Below are 22,414 nucleotides of genomic sequence, written 5' to 3' on the forward strand. Positions count from 1 at the left end.
CACTTGATCCCACCTTTCCATCCCCAATATAGCAACCACAACCCCAGTCAAAGTTAGTCAATGCACTGCACTAGTGGAACTAATACAGTATCTGCCATGTACTGTAGGTTATTGAAAAGTTAGTAAACCAAAACCACAAGTAAGCCAAATTTATAGGGTAGCAAGTCTATAGAGAGGTCATGGGTCAGAAGGTACAAAGAGCAGAAATGAGAAACCATTCACCTCAAAGTTAAGTTGGAAGAGATGGCTATGTCCAATTCTATGAGACCCAAGTATATGTTCTTAGAGATCTTTGTTGGCTACTCTCCCTGCTCCCTTTAATTGAGCTCATTTGAGGGAGTTACTGAGTCTTTAAAATCAAACTACTCCTAAGGAAAATATTCAAATAAGCTCATTGGTAATATGTTTTTTATATAATTCTTATCAAATAATGAAAGAAAAAATATTCAACAAAATCATACAAAATAAAATTAATCAACAAAATTATTCTTTAATCTTTCTACTGGACAAAAAAATGCATACTTATTCCAGTGTGGCCCTGCAAAGCAAATATATCTCACTAATGGTTTAAAATCCATCACTTTCATAAAAATTCCTTCTTGACAAGTGAAAATGGGACATAGATTAGATTTGAATCTGAATCAAGGCAGAAACATTAAAGAAAGGTTTTGCCCTTATCAAATTTTAAGTTTTGCTAGAAAACATGAAATAAATGAAAATATTTTAACATATTATGTAGATTATAGAGATTAATTTGTAACATAAAAAACTCACCTGTTCAGTAAGTAATATTGAGGTATTGCTATATTTTTTACTTGTTTCTGATCCAAGGGTAACAAATCTTAAGAGAAAAAGTGTTAATGAGATGCACCAGATTACCAGTTCCCAATTGTAGTGACAATCAAGGAAGATCTCATGCACATGAAGCAGCTAAAAGTGTATGGAAAAAGGCAATATGAAGCAAAAGTACTATTCAAATCATTTCATTTTAAAAGAAAAATTAAACTTTATACATTTATTCATAAGTGCAGTATTACATTTTCAAAATATTTATACTTATTATGAGATTCCTACTTATCATGAGATATTTTAAGTACCTCAAAAGTATAAAGAATAAAGTAATTTATAGCCCCAGGTCCTCTACCCAAGTTTTGTCAAATCTTAATATTTTGTAATATTTCATATTTTTTAAAAGTAAAATATTACAGATTCAACTGAAACCCCTTTAAACTTTTGCTTGACACTGATTTCTAACTGCCCCCTGAGGTAATACATTTTGTATTTTATCTTTTCCATTCAGTTTTTTAATAGTTTAGTTATATATATATATATATATATATATATATATATATGCTGAAACTGTTATGTATATCTTAAATTTTATATAAATGTCATCACATTATTCTCATCATGCTTCCAAGCATTTTTTATTCTACTGAAACTTTTTTTCAAGACTTAGCCATGCTGATACATTAGCTGTAAATTTGTTCACTCTAACTCATATAAAACATTGCAGCAAGAGAATCAACTGCAATTTCTTGGCCTACTTTTATTATTTAACAATTACAGTTTTCCTTATTATAATCAATGAGTAATAAACATTCTTGTATTCCCCTTTGCACATATGCAAGGCTTCTTCTAGGAATTAATATCTATTCATTGGATAGTAACATCTTCAACTTTATCAGATACTGCAACTAGTCTCTAAAACAGTTGTACCAATTTATATTAGCCATGTATCAAATTTCCTTCACTCTCCTTTTTGTCTACACTTTCTTTCATAACTTTTAATAAAGTTTTTATCATATTTCTCCATAGGGTCTTACTTACCTTGTGTTAGATTTGTTCTTGGGAACCTACTATTTTTTCTATTGCTATTGAAAATGACATATTCAGTTTTTGTATGTGGCAGGGTCCAACAAATGATGGTTCATTGGCAAAATCTAGCTTAAGGTCTTTTTCTGTTTGTCTTTGAGCTATGAATACTTTTTATTTTTTTCCCCTTAAGAATGAAGAAGAGGAATAAGAAGAGGAAAAAGAATATTTCAGGGACTCTGTGTGTCAGACAAAAGTCTAAAATATTTACTATATGGCCCATTATAGAAGTTTATGGATATTGGGAAACTAATTAATTTCATTTATTGACTTAAGACATAGAATTCTTTAACTAGTGGTACAAGATAAAATCAGAAATTTTATAACAATATGCCATGACCAAGATAATTTATCCCTGGAATATTCTAAACCATGTATCAAATTCCATTTGTCCTCATTTTTGTCTACTCTTGTTATCATCCAACTTCTTAACATCAGTTAATCCTTAGGAAGGATGAATATGTTTCACGTGTTTACTGGTTATTGGTCAATTTTGTTTCCACAAACAAAATTAGAAACAAAATTGACTTCTTATGTTGATGTTATATATCTGTTGATCCTGATCTTCTAAAATATATACCATGTTTTTAATCCATATCCATAAAGCTGTATCCATAAAGCCACCTGGATAGCCTTCGGATATTCATAACATCTATGATTTTGTTTCTTCCAAAGTCCATATCATTTATCCCTGTCCTTTGTTGGTTAGCATCCTCCATCAAAATGTTGACTAGAGAGGGTAACTTTGTCTTGATTTAAAGTAAATAACCCTAAGGTAATATCATTATATACAATGGTTGATCCAAATTTTTAAACATATACTTTATCAGATTAGGGACAGTACTTCCTAACCCTTGTATTATAAATCTTTATTGAAAATTTACAAATTGTTTTTTTCATCTATTGAGATCGCTCCATGTTTTTGGCTCCTTTAATCAACTAAATGAATTAAATTAACGAATTTTCTGAAGTTGAAGATCTCTGCGTTCCGGGGATAAATTATCTTGGTCATGTCATATTGTTTTTAATTTCTAGTTTTATCTCTGTGGTACTGTTAAAGAATTTTATGTCTAAGTCAATAAGTAAAATTAATAAAAGTTTTCCATTTTCATACTGCTCTTCTGGTATTGGTATCAAGGTTATATTAGCCTCAAAAATGAACTAAGGAATAAGTCCCTTTTTCTATTCTCCAGATCTTTTGTGTAAAATTAGGATCATCTGTTTAAATATATGATAAAAATTACTTGTAAAATCACATGGGTCAGGGCTGGGGCTGTAGCTCAGTGGTAGAGTATTTGCCTAGCTCTTGTGAGGCACTGGGTTTGATCCTTAGCACTGCCTAAAAATAAATAAAATAAAGGCAGATTGTCCATCTACAACTATTAAAAAAAAAAAATTTAAATCGCATGAGTCAGAAGTAGTTTTGTTACTGGCTTTTTTTTTTTTTTTTTTTTTTTTTGGTGGAACTGAGTATTTAACCCAGTGACACTCTATCACTGAGCTACACCCCCAGCTCTTTTTATTTTAAAACAGAGTCTTGCTCAATTGTCTAAGCTGGCCTCAAACTTGTGATCTTCCTGCCTTAGCCTCCCAAGTTTGTTGGGATTACTGTGGTATATTACTGACCCCAGCTTCCTTTTAAACTACTAAATTAATACTGCCTATAATTTTAGATATCCTCACTTATACTTTCAATTTTAATGGCATAAGGCATTTCATATTACTTGAAATTTTCAATTATGCCAGGAGATTACAGTTTAATACTACGTTATTTTCCTTTGGAAAATTTATAAGTTTGTTTTAAACTACCTAAATGAGCATGGTGGTGCATACCTGTAATCCCAGTGACTTAGCAGGTTGAAGCAGGAGGATTGCAAGTTGGAGGCCAGCCTCAGCAACTGAGCAAGATACTATCTCAAAATGAAAAATAAAGGCTGGGGTTGTAGCTCAGTGGGAAAGCACTGCTGGGTTCAATCCCCAGTACCATAAAAATAAAATAAAATGCCTAAGAATACAAGTTTCTCGTTGCTATCATTGTTTTCTTATCTGAGTGTATTACAACTAGATCACATGGCCTGTATTAGTTGAGAATTATTTTGGTATTAGTTGAGAATTATTTTGTGGTCTAGTACATAGGAAAGTTTTTAAAAACTGTTTTGTACCTGAAAAAAATCTCATTAATTCAGAAAAATTCATAATCTCCAGGTACAATGGTACATGTCCATAATCCCAATGACTCAGAGGCTCAGGCAGGAGAATCACAAGTGTAAGGGTAACCTCAGAACTTAGATCCTGTCACAAAATAAGAAATTAACAAAGGGCTGGGGATGTAGCTCAGTGTTAAGGCACCCTTGGGTTTGATCCCTAGTAACACACACACACACACACACACACACACACACACACACACACGAAAAAACTCATAATCATTATCTCTAAGTGTTCTACTTTTTGCTATTCTTTCCTCCTAGAATTCCTATTAGACATATGTTGGATTTCCCATCTATGTCTCAATATTGTTTTCACATTTTTCATCTCATAGTCTTTGTCCTAGATTTTAGGTCATTTCTTTTTCTCCCCGTTGTCTAAAGATAACTTTCACTCTCTTTAATATATTATTAATTCTGTTTATTGTGTTTCTAACATCAATGACTATAGTTTTCATTTTTCTTAAGTATTATTTAGTTCTTTTTCAAATCTATCTCAATTCTTTTCTCACAGTGTTATCAATTTCTTTAATCATTTTTTAACAAAATTAGTTACTGATCAGTCTATTAACTGAAACAGCTGGATATCTAATACTGCTATTTATTGGTATGCTGGATTTTTTCCTTCATGTGTTTTTAAACCTCAGAGGGCTTTATCTGTGGAAATCCTGCCATGTCTAGGCTAAAGTCATATCCTCCAGAACTGACTGTGTTTTGCTTCTGCTAGATATCCAGGAGCCTAGAGTCACTTTTTATATTAACTTCTTAAAATAGGAATTACAAGATAAGATATATAATGCTAACTTGAACTCTAAATCTGTAATGAAGGCAGACCTACAATTATATATTTTTAAGAGAGACATTTTCCCTCTCTTTGTCATCTAGAGTCATATAAAGTTTCCTTGTCTTCCTGTGTGGTGGGTAAGTAAATATTTTTCTTATTTACTTTTTCACTGAAGCTGTAGGTCTTTGAAGGTTCTGTCTTCAAAGATATTCATACCAAACATACTATGGACAAGGTCTCATTGCTATCCTCATGTGGGCATAAAATTTAGAGTCCATAGCACACTAAGATTGACAATGCACCTCACTCTCTTATCTTGCCACAGGATTAATGCATATGATAACTGCTCTGGTTTTCAGTTTTATCTTCATTTTTGATCTTTAACTGTTTTATGTGTTCAGATATGTATATTAAAAAACTCAAATATAGGGCTGGGGTTGTAGCTCAGTGGTAGAGTGCCTGCCTAGCATTTGTGAGGCAGTGGGTTCAATCCTTAGCACCACATAAAAATAAATAAAATAAAGGTATTGTGTCCTTAAAAATATTTTTTAAATAAAAAAGCTCAAATATAAAAACCATGTGTTTGTGTGTGTGTGTGTGTGTGTATGTGTGTGTGTGTTTATCTGCCTTCTGTTCAAAATACAGAGATATATAAAATACATTTACTCATTCTACTGAAATAAATTGCCAAAAGTCAATTTCAAAACTTACCTGTCTAGGCTTATTCATATTATTACTTTATTTATTATTAGAAAGAAATATTATTATTCTGAAATAATATTTAGTATCTGATGGTTTAATCTCCACCTAGAACAAGTTAACTCACCTGAGCGCAACAGATAAACACAACTGAGATAGTCAATAAGAAAGCAGATGAAACTATTACATCAACTGATCTCTGAGGACCTCGACGCTAGGGGGGATAAAAAAGGAAAACACTTTTAAATATATTTACTAATTAGCAGTATATTTCCATTCTTTCAATAAATGTCTTGATCTATTACTGCAGGTTGGTCATAGTTTATAATGCTAAAAACATACCTAACTAGTCAGATGAATTTTAATTACAAAGTGTTATTATTTCCTGCCAATTTGCAATATACTAAAAATAATGCTCATATAGCACAGAATTGTTAGCTTACCTTTCAAATATTTTTGTCAAACACTACCATCATTTATTCAACAATTGTTTCTTGAGCATCCATTCAAAATGAGGCACTGTAATGGGCACCAGAAATAAAGCCAAGAACAAAACAGGCATGGTCTCTACTTTCACAGGAACTAGTAGGGAAGTGTGATAACAAACTTGTAGTTACAAATGTATAAGTAAGCTGTGATAAAGTGCTATGAAGGAAAAGAAAAGATTGGTTGCTTTGAGATAACTCTCAGGGAGATAATTTAGATTTAGGGGCTATGAGTGTGGGCCTGGGATGATCTCTCTGAGGAACTGATATTTATGCCAAACTAAAGTGCTGGGGCAGGATGGTAGAGCTCTAGGCAAGAAAGAAGAGCATGTGAAAGTGCATAAAGGAGGAATATTCATAGTGTATTTAAAGAACTGAAGCAGTTTAGGTTAGAGAGAGAAGTTGTTTCAAAGTGAGACAAAAAAGGTGACAAACTAGGGCCTGTGTCATGAATAGCACTCTAAACCATATTAAGATTTTGTTTTTTATCCTAAAATCAATGGAGAGCTTCCAAAAAGTTTTAAGAATTCTATGATAATATGAAAAGATTGCTTATGGAAGGCTGAAGAAAGCACTGGAGAGAGGAAATATGAAGCCTTGGAGGGCAGCTAAGAGAAAAATGCAGTAGCAAAAGATGAATGATGATTTCAATTAGGGTGGTAGCAATAGAAACAAAGAGAAAAAATATATTTAAGATATATGCTGGAAGCAAAAAGGATAGGAATCAGCAATAACTTTGATACTGGATATCAAGAGAGGAAAGCTAGTATCAAGGATAATTTCTAAGTCTGGGCTTACATATTTTCCTTACAGAAATGTAAACTCCTAAGGGTAAGGACTTTGATTTAATCGATAGTGAAGAGCACATGATTAACATTTAAATAAATGTTACTGCACAAAATCATTCAAGTACTGAAAACAATGCAATACCTACTTAGGGGTGCTAATGATGGGAAATTTTGAAAAAATTCTTTCTAAGTTAAGCAACAGAGATCATATCTATCCTCTCCATAGATCCCTCACAGTGAGGAAAAAAGTCTATTCCAATTTTTAGCATTTACCAATGAAGACTAACAGACTAAATAGAACAATGAATTCTTTAAAATATAAGAGCAAGTAGTGCAAACATTTTCTTCTTTTTTTTTAACTTCTTTCATTGATACTTCAACATAAAAAGCACTAAAGATCTAGGTATGTCAGTTTACTCATCTTTGGGTCAATTTTAATAACAGTGTTTTGAATAAACATCCTTGAACTTGCATGATTACTCCATATATAATAAGATCCATTGCTATTTAATACAACAACCAAAAAGATCCCCAGGCGCAGGGAAAATTGTTTCTAAAACTAATTCAGATGTGTTCTTTTCCCCCTAGAATTTTCATATTTTAATTCCATAAACAGGAAAATTACTTAGAAGATTAAAGAAGTCAACAGGATGAAAAGAATGACTTAGAATTACAAGTTAATATTTTAAAATAGTAATAGGTCACATCAGTAAGGAGACTCAATGGTTACAGATTTTTTTCAAGATTCTTTTTTAAGCAGTGAGCTCCCTCTGCTGGTTGTGATTATCATTCTAGGTGGAAACAAAATCTTTAATTCGGCACTTGAATGAGAAATTGGTATACATCTTTAGACACATACATACTGACAAAGAAATTTGAATTATTAGAGGAAGTCAGAATGTTAAGAGTAATTTTATCACTATTATTTATTTCTACCTTAAGATAGGAACGGAGAGATAACCACATTTTTATATTCTGTACTTTCTTCAGCCGGAAATGAGGAACCTCAGATTTTCGTGCCCTCCTTGCAGATGTTAAATGTCCAAAGAGTTTTGCAAAAAGCAGTCGCTAAGAAAAAATAATTAAGATGAGGATTAATTTTCAAGTAGGTTATCACAGAAAATCAAAATATTGATTATTATGATTTTTTGCTTAAGTTCTATAAAAGTAGAACAAAAATAGGTCAAAATGACTTAGTGAAGTACTGAAATACTTCAGGAATACTGGAAATTATGAAAAGGATATTATATTATCTACTCAGAAGTCTATTTTATACCCACCTGTTTATAAGTTCTTTCTGCTACACAGAGCAAGAAAAAGAAAATCCATACAAGAGACACACGAACCACAAAACTTATTATAACCATAGAAAGAACCATGACATCTTCATTAGAACCAAATGCAATCACATAAAGTTCTGAAGCAGAATGTGCTGTGAGTTGTTCCAAGTCTGTAGCTTGAGAGAGTCGGAAAACAAATGGGGTTAAACCCAGGATTAGAGAGATTACATTTCCAAAAATCTGGTATCCTATTCCTGGTATATGGCTGTTCACCTTGGGAGAGCCAGGGGGAGAGAGGAAAAAAGAAAAAACATACATATATAAATAAATTTTGCCTAAAGTAAAATGAACTCTTATTGAGCCTTTATATATAAAACAGAGAATCATTTTGTTAAATTTTTAGTTTTAATACACGAAAATGAAACTTGAGAGCTTACTAACCATATAAGTCATTTATTTCTTCAGTTTTTAAAATGATCAGATCTATAATTCTTTAAGTAGATGCAAAAAGATCAACTATCTCATATGCTAGATGGTTAAAATCCTACACATCTCATTATTTTAAAAGCTAGAAATATTCTAATATTGCAAAATTAGAAAATGAGATCTCATACACACTTAAATTAGGTTCTTTAAGAAAAAACCCTAAAACTATACCTATCTGATAAATTTCTACCCTGTTTTTCATTAGAGTTCAATATACAAATATATATTTCCTTAAAACCAGTTTAGAAAAAACGAGTGTGACAGGAAGAATTAAATAGAGAGGGGAAGAAAATGTAAGATTATTTAAAAAGAGAAAAATTAAATAATGGGAAAATATATGAGTTTCCAATATGCTAGGCTGGTAGAACTGCAAGGATCTTAAATACCACGTTGCTAACTTTTCTCATATACTTTAGGTAATGAGATTATTTTAAGTTATGCACCAGTTCACATATAGTTAGGCTACAGAAGCACTAGCAGCAGGTCTCTAGAACCTCCCTAGCTGATTGGTTTCAATTGTTCACATTCGATATGAAATAGGGAGCATATTAATTTCTAGAACCAGTTATTTTAATTTTTAAAAAAAATTTTAGTTTTTTTTAGCTGTAGATGGACACAATCCCTTTATTTTATTTATTTTTATGTGGTGCTGAGGATCGAACCCAGTTCCTCACACATGCTAGGCAAGTGCTCTACCACTGAGCCACAAACCCCAGCCCTGGTTATTTTAATTCTTGTTCTGCAAAAAATAAAGACTTCGAGCATTAAAATGTACCAAAAAAATTCAAAACTGCAAGTTAAATTATACCTACTTGTCCAGAGAAATCAGGAAAAATTTAAAAATAATTATCTTATAAAGCAAATAATTTAAAAGAAACTAAAATTAACAATGTGTAGTATTTGTACTACTTCTTCAAACTTCTCAATATTTTGACCAATGTCTGCATTACCTCTATATATTTAAGAATGCAAACAAGAACAAATATAAATTTTCAAGTTTTTAAATTTTAGGTTCTACTACATACAAGAACCAGGAAGGACAAAACAAAAATTTTATCCACTGAAAGCAAAAGAGACAATAACATAAAACAGGAAAATTTTACATTGTATTATCTATTCTTGGTCAAGAGAAATGAAAACCCTAAAAGAGTAGAATGATTTTATACCAAATCATTGTTGAAATCACAGATGGAGCCAAAAACACACAAATTTAACTATTTTTTAGGGTGAAGACAGGTGGCGAGCAGGTTATTAATGTAATATTCCAGTTAATTATTTTATATATTGACAGTCACTAATCTTACCCTTGAATGAAAAGAATAAAAATTTAAAACTCACTCTGTTCATTATCATTCCACTGATTTCAAGTACAGACATGTCTGCTTTCTTACAGTCATTGCCTTCCCATACTATAGCACTTATTTTTTCTAATCCTGGGTGGGAGCTATGAAGCCAGGGCAAATGACTCTACAAAAAATAAAACAGAAATTGGTGGATCTATATATCACACTTCATAAATTAAAAGTATGCATATAAAGTTATATACAGCTATATACACAATTTTAACTATGTTCAAAATAAAAATTGACAAATACATTTATCATTTTATAAATGGAACATATATATGTGTATTTGCTCTAACTACACACACCATTTTAGCTACAATAAATTCTAACTTAAAATTTATTTTATATACTGAACAAATGGCATAAGAAATTATGTGGTTATAAAGATGTAGAACTTTTCAATAACTGTATTAGGCAAATTTTGATTCAAAAATACATTAAAAGGTGTCAGTAAAAGTACTTGCCAATCAGTCTATATAGCTTCTAGTATATTAATATTAAAAGACAAATGGATGTCAAATTGCCCATAATGATCAGTATCTAATTTACAGTGAAGACAAAAGAATATGACAGTTGAGATTTGAACCTCTGAATACTAAACAGTAATACAATCTCATCCTGAAAGAGATTCTTCCTTGTACTTACCTTTAATATCTGATTTAGTAACTTTTCTGATATTTTAATCTAGAATTTCTCCAAAGGATCAACTTAGGGTTTTGTTTTTTGTTTTGTTTTGTTTTGTTTTGGTCCAGGTTAGAGAAAACATTGTAAGCTGAAGCACAGAGAACTAGAAGTATTATCTGAAGTAGGATAAAGTACCTCTTAATGTTTCAAAGAATAATAAAAAAAAAAGAAAATTGAAAACTTTACTATGAAGAAACAGATGCTTAAGGTTGTTTTAGATTTATAATTAAAAGAATAAAACTTCAAAATAGAAGAGCTGGATTAAAGGCAGAAATATAATTAATGAAACACTAATCTCAACATAATTAGATCTTGAGAAGAAAAGTAACAATAAAAGATGTTAGACCCCAAATAGGATGCATTTATTTGTATATATCACAGTATTTGTGACTTGTAATTTTTTTTTTTACAGATTGATACACTTCCCACATTTTATAGAAAGAGTAGGTTTGCCATTCATAGCAAACCTCAGATCTCTGACATTCTAATAAATTTTATAATGTATCTCATTAAAATAACTTCTAATAATGAACAGAAGACTATTCTAGTTATATTATTCTTTAGAGGGCAAAATATAATTAAAATATGATACAGAAATGTTTCTGTAAATTTAAGAAATATAGTCCTCTAGTGGGAGTAAAATTGCACTGATTCATTTCAATTGAAGTTGACAATCAGTAATTTAATAATATGTAAGAAAACAGAGGTAGGAAAATTCTATCTCCTCCAAAAATAAGATTGTAATATACATTCACTTTTATGCTATCTATTTCACTATTGAGAACTTTAAGAGCTGGGAGGTACTAGTCATTAACTACCAACTTAATTCCGTCAAATGATGCTTCATAATATATTCCCAAAATATTCTAATTTGGGATAGAAATAATTTGCACCAAAATATGTTATCAACTTTCTCTGAAAACTGAATAACAGGAAACATAATGGAAACAAAAAACTAGAAACAAGAAACTGAATGGAAAGAGAGTTAAGCCTGGAAGGCAACAGATTCTAACCATAGTATTACAGATTTCTTTTTTAACTCAGTCTAACAGGAGTTAAAGGTCTTCCCGATTACCTTAAAGAAAGGTATATCAATAAGATTGATCAATCTGGAGAGAGAAATAGGATATCAAGAAGTTCTTTACTGTCCTTCCAAAAGTACTTATTTTGTACCCAATTACCTCACCAGTTACTCTAATCAGTCTTTTCTGTCATTTTCTTAGTCTAAAAAATCAAAATGTAAAGAAACAGCAATTAGAATTTTAAAAGTTCATTAAAAGAATTCTCCTTTCCCTCCCTCCCTTTCCCCTCTCTCTATGAAATATATACTGAAAAACAGTCTTATTGAAACATGGAATGGAGAAGAGATGAAACAGCCCCCTTTTTAAAAGGCTCTGGGGAAACAAATAATTTCATTTTACGATTTTGTCACATAGGGTCTTCTTAAGTTTTCAAACTCAAATTTGGAGCTCATTTCAGTGATTGTTCTTCATCTTCAAGCAAAATCTAAACTGTTTTACTTCTTATTCATTCAAAACTGCCTGAAAACCTTAACCCTTAAAAGATGGCATGTTTTATTTCAAATAAATTCACCCTGACAACTGCTTCACTGGTGTTTACAACTGGGGGAGTATAGCCATTAAAATGTAGCTTCACCTACTAAAAAGTCACTTGATCATGGCTTTATGTTTTATTATGTACCAGTAATGACTAGAGAAGAAAAACCTCCTATGGAATATCTTGTTACTATTTACAAAGAAAATAAACAATAAAACAAAACTATACATTTGGGACTATTCTGAATAGAACATATTTTTTCATAAGGAGGGATTTTACTTCTTTATGGTGGGCAGAAAAGAGTCCTGCAAACTTAACACAGACCTTGATCAAACAAGAAAAAATATCTGCTAACTTTTCATTAAAAAGAACTAATTTCTATTACCTGATTACTAGTAAAACTGAAAACATGATGCTATCAGGGGCAGGGGGGCACTAAGAACAGATGTGTGTGTAAAAATTGAGTCTTTAATCCAAAAGCAAAACCAATAATATGCCTAGGATACCACAATGTGGCAGAATGGAATATTAAAATTTTTCAATTTTACAAAAAAGAAGAATAGTGTGGGCCATTTATTCTGAATAACCATCAGGAAACACTTTTTTAACCATTTAAGGAAAGCCTAATTGGCATGCTTTGAAAGAAAAGTTAATTTTTTCATGTATTCAGTCATCTAGTATTTACTAAACACAAACCACATACCAAGTAATGTGTGATACAATAAGGCAAAATACACACGATACCCACTTCAATTTCTCCTATGGTATCTCTGGGAAAACAACTCCCTCCATCTTAATTCCAGTTATTAATCTCAGAGATTTAGGTGAGTATTCAGAGGACTCATCCAAGACCCAATATTTTCATGAATTGTTATTATTTTCACATTTTATTCAAATCCAGAGACCCTTCAGGTATTCCCTATGGCCAGGCACCACACAGAATTGCTGTACTTCTGAAATGAGTCATTGACCACAACCTCCTATCCTTCCAGGTCTCTCAAACCTTCAATTCTAAAACATTTGTTTCCTTGAACACACTTGCCTTTGGACTTGTAAGTTCCTTCCTGGTTTCATTTGCTTCTCAATCTGACTTATCCAGACTCCCACCAGACCTATCATTTTAATCTTCACCTCTCCTCTCTTTTGAATAGTAATTATTTATTGAGCACCTAATCTGTTTTACTTTAGGCACAGCTTACAACTTAGGGCCTTAATTTTCTCATTTATAAGATGAAAAATAAACTACACTGCCACAGACTGTGAGAACTACATGAAATAATGCATCTAGATTACTTTGCAAAGGTCTGGCATATAGTAAATGCTTATTAAATGTTTGTTGTTATTATGATTTTTAGGATATCCTAGAGAATATTATATAACTGTGTTGAATGGGCAACTGCAAATTCATGGTTTCAGATTCCAGCTAGACCCTCAAAAATATGGCTGTGTGATTCTTTTAATGTGTTCATTGCCTTGAATACATACATATACATATTCTCATTCTTGTATCTCCACTCCCCACAAATAACTTCAAGTCATAGATCCTTATGTCATTTGCCGTCTTGTCATAGGCCCCTTGGTCTTTTGTACCTAACAAAACAGATATCGTCAGACAATAACTCTCTCATGCTCTTGCCTGCCTCATGTACTATCTCTTATCCCAGAAGAAGCTGTATTCCTCTCTGTCAAACACTAAGCTTTCTGACTCTCCTCAAGAATCCTAAGAAACCCTCATTCCACCAATCAAGTTTTTCTTCTGTACCTCTTTCAATTCTTCCCTAGTGGTCTTCTTATATGTACATAATTATGCTCAATATCTTGCATCTTAGGTGATAAAGACCAAAACACTCATCCATCTAACACTGCCTCATTTTCTCCAAACTTTCATGGCCACATTTCATAAAACCTATTTATTCACACTTTTCAACTTCCTGCAGTGAAGCTTTCTTTCCCTATCACTTTTCCTACATCCAAAGCCAAAACCAGTATTTGTTAACTGAAATGTTTCAATTAGATGAAGAAGTTAGTTTTATCATATTTTACCTTTCCTAACCTCCATCTGCTCCAGATATTTCAACAAATAAAATATTACAGGTAAAACTGAAAACTATTTTGTATCCCTCTCTGCTAGATTCTCTTCCTTTATTCCCTAGATCCATTAACCATAATTTGGTTTTTATTATTTCCTTTCATGTTTTTATATTCCTATTGCATATGCTTTTTTATTCATCTATGATATATAATAAAATTGTGCATGTTTTAAAACTTTATGTAAATAGTACACTCTATATACTGCAAATTGATTCTTTTCATGCAAAAAATTGAATTTATAGTTGAAAAATTATATTCACAGAACTTATTTGTGTTGATATATATATATAGCTAAGTATAATTTTATTATATGCTGTGATTTATTAATTTTTCTATGATTGGATCTTGTGTTACACTCAGGTTTTTACTATCATACACAAAGAATTTTTGTCTCCCTGTGAATATCTTCTAAAGTTTCAATGAAGTGGATGAAAGGATCCTAGAGTATTCAGACCTCTGATTTTACTATATAATGACAAACTGTTTTCAAAGCAATTGAACAAATTTATACTAACATCACCATTCAATAAGAGTTCTTTCTTCACATTCTTGCCAATACTGAAATTTATCAGACTCTCAAATTTTGACAATCTAGTCAATATGAAATGGTATCTCATTGTAATTTACGTTTGACTGACTACTAGCAAAACTAACCATTTTTACTTACATTTCTTACTCATCCAGGTGAGCTGCCTGTTCATTTTTCTATTGATTCATTTGTCTTTTACTTACTTCTCTGTAGGAGTTCTTGATGTGCTCTGTGCAGTAACACTTTAATAGTTATTGTGTTAGAAATATCTTCTACCAATCTGTGACTTGTTTAACAATCTTTATGCTTTACAGCCTATATTTTTAAATTTTAAGTATTACATTTATCAATTTCCCCATTTTTTGTATGTACTTTTATTTTATTTTTAAAATTATATTTTAAACTGAGACAACAAACTTTTAGCCTACATTTTCTTTTCAAATGTTCTAAATTTTTGTTTCTTCACATTCAGGGACAATGTTAAATAAATTTTTATGTATGGATAATTACCTGACCTACCTTCATATAGTTCATCTTTTCCCCACTGAGTTGTAATGTCATTTATGTCATATATTAGGGATTCATATAAGCTTGTGTCTATTTCTAGATTTTCTATTCTGTTGCATTAGTCTATTTATACATCCACATCAAACTTTTTTTTTTTTCTCGGTACTACAGATTGTACCCAAGAGCACTTTACCACTAAGCTACATCATCAGTCATTTTAATTTTTTTTAATTTTGAGACAGGGTCTTGCTAGGTTGCTGAGAGCTTAGCTAAATTGCTGAGGTTGGATAGAACTTTCGATCGTCCTGCTTAAGCCTCTTCAAGTCACGGATTATAGGAGTGGGCTACCACACCCCACCCATATCATCATACTATCTTGAAGTTTTAAATGTAAAGTAAAACTAGCAGGAAAAGTCTCCTGTTGTTCTTCAAAACAGTTTTTGCTCTTCTTGACTTTAAATCAGTATATAAGTCTGACCAAAAACAGTCAGTCAGAAAAAATGAAGAAACAAGCTGTTTGAATTGTGACAGAAAAAGCAGTCACAATGGGCATCTCTGCCTGGTACCTGCCTTCAATAAAAATGATAAAAATTTTATCATCGAGTATGACAGATTTTAAGAAGGGCTATAAACTGAATGTTTGTGTCCTCGCCTGCCCACCCACCTCCATCCAGTCCAAATTCATACAGTGAAGCCTAACATCCACAAAGTAATGGTATTTGGAGGTGGAAACAATTAGGTAAATGGATAGAACCTTTATGAGAGAGATTAATGCCCTTATAAAGGCAAAAAGAAACCAGAGCTAGCTCACTGTAATAGGGGAAGATACCTTTTAACACACAATGATCTATATAAACCAGGAAAAGGAACTTTACCCAGACTTGGACAATGTTGGCACCCTTATCTGGCCTTCCAGCTACCAGAATTGTGAGAAATAAATGTTGTTTAAGTCACACAGTCTGTGGTATCCTGTGATAGCAGAAGGTTCTTTAATAATTAACTTTCATCAGATTAAGATTATCTTCTATCTCTAGTTTTCTAAACTAAACTGGTTTAGTTGACAGAATTTGATGAATAAGATAAGAGAAAGAAGGTGAGAAAGATGGAAGATTTTTAATAACCATCACGTGTCTGTACTGGTGAGTGGACAGAGATGACACTCAAGATTTTGAGCACAATTAAAGAAAAAAAGATTTTCATGGGAAATTTGGTTAAATTTAAGACACTGATGAAACATTTAAATGAAGATACCCTATAGAACTATACACTGTTCAATAGAGTACCTATTCACATGACTATTCAGCACTTGAAATATGGCTAATCCAAAATGAAATGTGCTTTAAGGGTTCACTTTGTATTTTGTAGATTTAGTATAAAAAATGTAAAATCTTCATTATTTTTCATACTAATTATATGTTAAAGGGATAAAACTCTGAATATATCCAGATAAATAAAACATTAGAATTAATTTCACCTTTTTAAATGTTTTTAATGAGACTAATGGAAAACTTTAAAATTATACATGTGATTCTTATATTTCTACTGGGCAGCAAGACTACAGATGCTTGATAATACAAATGTCATATTCATGAAATGAAGATCTGTGAATCAAAATCTTATAGGTAGAGTTCAGGCCTAAGTATACATGAAAGTGACCATGAAATGTGTTGAATGAGAAAAGGTCTCATGTATTTAAAACACAATTTGACTTATAAAACTCCATTTACCAATAACTTCTCAGGAATATTTATGTGTGCAAGGTAAGAGACACAACCAACCATAACTACTGAGATTCTATACACTAATGAAGCCAGACCAAAGCTCACACAAAAAGAAAAAGAACATTATTTTAATTGAATGTAAGTTTTTTCTTTATCTCTGTAAAAACTGTACATGCATTCAAAGGAGCTCAACTGAGAGCCCCACATAATTCAACACTATAAACTAACCTGATGAAAAGGGTCGTCTCTATATTCTTTTTTCACACATGGATTAATTTGAGGATTTTCCACATCTGTCTCACTGGTACAAGATGAACGGCATTCTGCACAATGTAACAAGTCTTCCCATAATACATCTTCTGTCTCAGATTCTGGCCTTGTGCTCTCAGAATCCTGTCTGGAACTTGAACAGCGAGAGCTGCAACTAGTACCCGATTTAGGGGCATCCTGAAATCAAGATATTCTTTGACATTAATACAATTTATGTACCCTTTCCAACTCAAAGGATTCTGTCAGAACCATATATTGTTACTTTTTCTAAAACAACAAACACACTGTCAAAGGACAGTGAGCAAGAGAAAAACCTTAAAAATACATATTAATCTTTAAGGAGTAACAAAGTGTCCTCACATTAAAATGTATTTCATTTCATATTTCAGCTCAGGTATTACTTCACATGCAAAATTTGTGCCCATTCCTCTTAAACTTTATTTTTAATTTTTTTTTAAAAGTCTTAAATTAAGTTCAAAATTCAGGTAGTCAGAGACTAGTCCAAGATTATACAGTCTGTATAATGAATATTAACATACTTCAATTTTTTTAACTGAGCTATTTGCTTACTCGATCTTCTTTAGCAACTGTAGATTTCATTTGTACTACTTTTGTTTCTTAAACAGAAGTTTAAAATGGACAGGTAATCTAAACCAAGAGGATAACTGCCAATTTGTGTTCTTGAGATAATATATGGTATAAAATTCAAAAACTAAAAAACACAAGTAATTTTTAATAAATTTATTTGATCCAAGTTTTTAATATACAAGATAACGATCAATGATAATTTGATTTAAATCTTAAAAAGTTTAGTTAAGAATGGTAATAGCCATCCTTATAACTATGCTCAAATTTTTGGATTTGTTTTTAGCTGTCCTCTGCCACTAAGATTTGTCAATTCTACTATTAAAATGTTTTATATTTATGCCTTTCTCTTTCCCATGCTATCATTAGAGTTCAGACTACCATTCACACCTTAACTATTACAAGCTCTTCCTAATTGAGACCTCCGACACACATGCACCCTTCTTTTCAGATTAACTTTCCTAAGGTATAGCTCTTTGACTTCTCTAACTGTCTTCAGTGCTACTTTCTGACCACAGCCTTATCCTCCAATGATACTGAGCTACTCTCTAAACAAGGCAGTTCTTTGCCACTTTAGCCTCTGGTTATGTCCCCAACACTTGTCATTAACCCTGCCTTCCTTTAAAGATATGCTGAAAATTAAATGAGCACTGTAGCTTTAAATCAAAGTTGGCACAAAGCAGGAGTTCAACAGGTGTTAGTTTAAAGCAGCCTACCTAGAATACAGAGTGAGTAATATTTATATTCATTTGACAGAAGACTTTTGCATTGCTTTCTAGAAGCTGTAATACCATCTTAATTAAATGTATTTAATATTCTCCAATAGATCATAACTCTCAAATACTCCACCCTGGGAATAAACCAATACTTTTTTCTTTGGCTATTCTCACCACAGGTAACAAAATACTTTGAATGATTAGAATGGGACACCATGAATCTATTATATTTAATATATTGACAGATGTTTATATGTCTATGGAAGGAGAGCTATTTGGGGAAAAGAAAAAGTTTTATGAAGAGATAACCAGGAAAATGAATTTTAAAAAAATAAAAAGAAAAAAAAATAAGAAAAATAGAAGAGCAAAAATTGAACTGATTTGTGTTACAAAAAAACACTACAAAAATATTTCAGACTCACTAATGTCAGTTAAAATACTTGAAACCTAAGAAGTTCATTAACAGAATAGCAAGGCACAGGAAGTACTGAGTTTCCAGTGAGTGATAATTTAAATTTTTAAATACAGCTAGTTTATTATCTATCATTAACTTCTGATACAGACTTACTAATCAGATATAGAAATTGGTAGAATTAAATAGAAGATGATTTTTAATTTATTTTTTTAAATCTGTCAATTTTGGGTGTTTTAATGATTGATTTCAGGGATAAGGACATGTTTGTAATTCTTTAGTAAGTGATATTTTGCTGAAAACTAGTAAGTGTGTGATTTTACAAATGTAAAGTCTAAGAATTATTTTCTATAATTGCTTACATTTCAAACAGAATTTTACCTCCTGTATTTAGGTAATTAAAAGCCATCTTAAATTTCACTACAAACTGATGATAAAGCCTAAAATAAGACATTTTAGAATTGAAAAAAATAGTTCAAGTTAGCCACATATAATCTGATTTGTTCTTCTCATTTCAAATCTTCAGTCAGATGGCTAAAACTAAACATATAACCAAATTTAGAAGAGGCAGATTATTTACTTGAAGGCAATAATCATTTATAACAGAAATGCCTTGTGTCAGACAATTTATGCATAATTTTACTGAACTCTAACAATGTGTTGAGGTCACTCTTTCCCCACTGTAAGAATGTAGAAACTGAGACTTATAGAAGTTAAAATATTTTCCCAAAGCCACTTAAATGATCTGACTCCAAGCGCATGGTTTCTTTATCATGCTTCCCATCAAATGCTACCTCATTAGATGAAAAGCTAATCTATAATAGGGAGCAAAATTTAAAAAATACTAGTAGAGTTAAAGCAGGGTAAAGCAGCAAAAAGAACACATGCATAAAAGAAGCTGTCCATTCCCCAGGACACTCCCTGCATTCCGGATAACCAGGAAATTCCATCATCATCTTCCCAATAGGAAAACTAGAAGAAGCCAACCAGATATAAAATAGAAAAGCAAAAACGGGAATAAGTGAAAGTAAGTCTACACATAGAATCACAAGAGCCCCACCTCAGATCTAGCATTCTTGGTGCCAAACACTATGGCAGCATGTATATTTTCTACTACTCCCATCCTACCAGAAGATTGAGTGATTCTTCCTGAAAAACAAGATGTCCTTAAAACTGTATCTATATAAATATCACCATTTGAGAAGCTTATAACACACTGCTAGGTTCCTGACACATAATCTTAACAGTAAAGTCCAAGAGTCCCATCCATGTACAAGAGCTTCCCCAGATGTGTTTCAAATTTATTCTTTACTAATTGGAATACCTTTATAAAGAGAAACTGAATTCAATTGTTCTATCTTTGGCTCCCAAGTTCATCTGAAAAGAACCTAATTAAGTTTTGATAATTTCTTTTCTATCTATCATACAAAGAGTTTCCAAGTTCATTTTTTATATTTCCTACAACATACAGGAATAAAGAATTGATCAGTTCTTCAGGGAGGCCTGACTTTTTTGTCTTTCTGGGTGAGTGAATGTGTGTGTGTGTGTGTGTGTGTGTGTGTGTGTGTGTTTAAAATGAAAAGTAACCATAGGCTCAAGCTTAGTACTAGAGACGTTAGTGTTTTGGGCTTGCCCAAAGGAATTTTTGTACCTCAGACTTAAAGAAAAATATCACCAATAATTTGAACAGATAGATTTATACTATGAATAAAAATGCAAAACAACACTACAAATCTTTTGTCTATACTTTACTTTTTCAAGAGATTTTCTTTTTCTTTTGATAAAAAATTAGTTTCACTTAAGAACCCAAGATTTTTAGAACTGAACACAACCAGTATCTTCTAGTCTAAATTCTTCACTTTAAAAGGGAACGATCTGAAGACCAGACTTTATTTTTATGTCATCGTTTATAACATTTCAAAGACTTAAAACAACCAATGCCTATTAACCTAGACTTAATACTTAGACTAAAATCTAAAAGGTTTTAAGAAACTTATTTAAAAATCGAAATTAGTAGAATACCAGAACTGAGTCAAGAGACAGTATATCCTTGCAGATTTTTAAAAAAACTTCAAACTTCAAAAAAAAATTTTTGCAGAATAAGGTTCTGCTCTTCAAGAACCTCATAGTTCAAAATACAGCTGCAAACTAAGAATAACAAAAAACATGGGATGAAAAAACTAACTTCAAACCCAAATAATTTCTTCTGTAGGAAAGGGATCAAGTAGACTTTCCAGCTTCCTTCCAGCACCAAAGAAGATATGTGTAAAGAAAGATTAAATTTTACAAGTCTGATTAACTGGGTTAGGAAAAGGAGACAGTTCATCAGATGATGTGTGTGTCTATATTACTGTCTGTCTAATGGCAGTCACAGAAGAAACACAACTAGTCATCAGAAAGATTAACCAAAGATATGAACACAGAGCACTGTGCAAAGAAGTAACTGTTTTAATCTTAACACCTTGAAAGTATTCATATTCCAGTCCAGCATAATTGATTTTTTAATGTTTAAAACAAAATCCTCAAGAAAAAGAAATACTAATATACTTCAATAAGAGTAGAAGATAATATTGACCAAAAAAGTAACATAAGGAGTTAACTGGCTTTAAAGGAAGATAACAAACTTTTCTGTCCTTAGAACAGAAACTTAAAATAAAATGGAATGAAATTCTTTTTCTATATATGTACTTTTAAGCTCAAGAGATTTGGTAAAGTTGGAAAAGGGTTTTAGAGAAAAAACAAAAATCAGTAAGGAAAAATAGAATCAAAGAAGAAAAAAACTGCTACAGTATGGGGAACTACCAGTTAAAAACTAGTGGCAATAACATGAAAGAGATCAGAAAAATAATTTTACAATAATAGAGACTATATAAAGCCTTTTAAATTGTGGAAAAGACTGACATAGGAGTTCACAGACTGTCTCCATAGGACGGTCTTCTTTAAAAATAAATAACAACCTGAATACATGAGTCTTCAGAGATACTGACAAAATGATTACAAAGGTGTGGTTGTTTATCAATGTGTGTAATATATAAATCTAAACTGACTATATATCACGACTGTATAAAAATAATATTTTATTAATGATAATATGGGTAATACTTATTTCAACAATAATTATCAATTATAGAAAGAAGGTGTAAGTTAGCAACATATAAATTTGGTAAGACCAAATTTTATACCTCATTAGGATAATGCTTCTTATAATGGTGTGACTTTCTATTCCGAAGAATGTTTTCAGAAGTCCTGTCCACATGACGGCGTAATGAATATCCTGTTTCAGGACCTTCCTCACTGGACACTTCATCAGAGACATTTGTTATTGTCCTTTGGGCATCCTAAGTTGGAAGTACACAAAGATGATTATAAGTATTTTTTGACTAACCTTTTAG

At 31.6% G+C, this 22,414-nt stretch overlaps 1 protein-coding gene across 7 annotated transcripts in view; it reads right to left on the reverse strand.

The window, feature by feature from the left end:
• Phtf2 (putative homeodomain transcription factor 2) overlaps nt 1–22,414 on the reverse strand; it is a 165,831-nt gene that overhangs the window by 7,061 nt on the left and 136,356 nt on the right. For 6 of the 7 annotated variants that reach the window (XM_047561744.1, XM_047561745.1, XM_047561741.1 and 3 more), the window contains 7 exons: nt 22,205–22,360; nt 17,268–17,486; nt 9,943–10,071; nt 8,119–8,391; nt 7,775–7,906; nt 5,693–5,779; nt 775–930 (listed from right to left, as the gene is read on the reverse strand). In XM_047561744.1, the coding sequence (XP_047417700.1) occupies nt 775–930; nt 5,693–5,779; nt 7,775–7,906; nt 8,119–8,391; nt 9,943–10,071; nt 17,268–17,486; nt 22,205–22,360 (1,152 nt within the window). Of the gene's footprint in view, nt 1–774; nt 931–5,692; nt 5,780–7,774; nt 7,907–8,118; nt 8,392–9,942; nt 10,072–17,267; nt 17,487–22,198; nt 22,361–22,414 lie in introns of those variants that run through there. The other variant, XM_047561747.1, reaches the window with a different exon arrangement.

Source organism: Sciurus carolinensis, chromosome 8 (genome assembly GCF_902686445.1).
Source record: "Sciurus carolinensis chromosome 8, mSciCar1.2, whole genome shotgun sequence".
Lineage (NCBI taxonomy): Eukaryota > Metazoa > Chordata > Mammalia > Rodentia > Sciuridae > Sciurus > Sciurus carolinensis.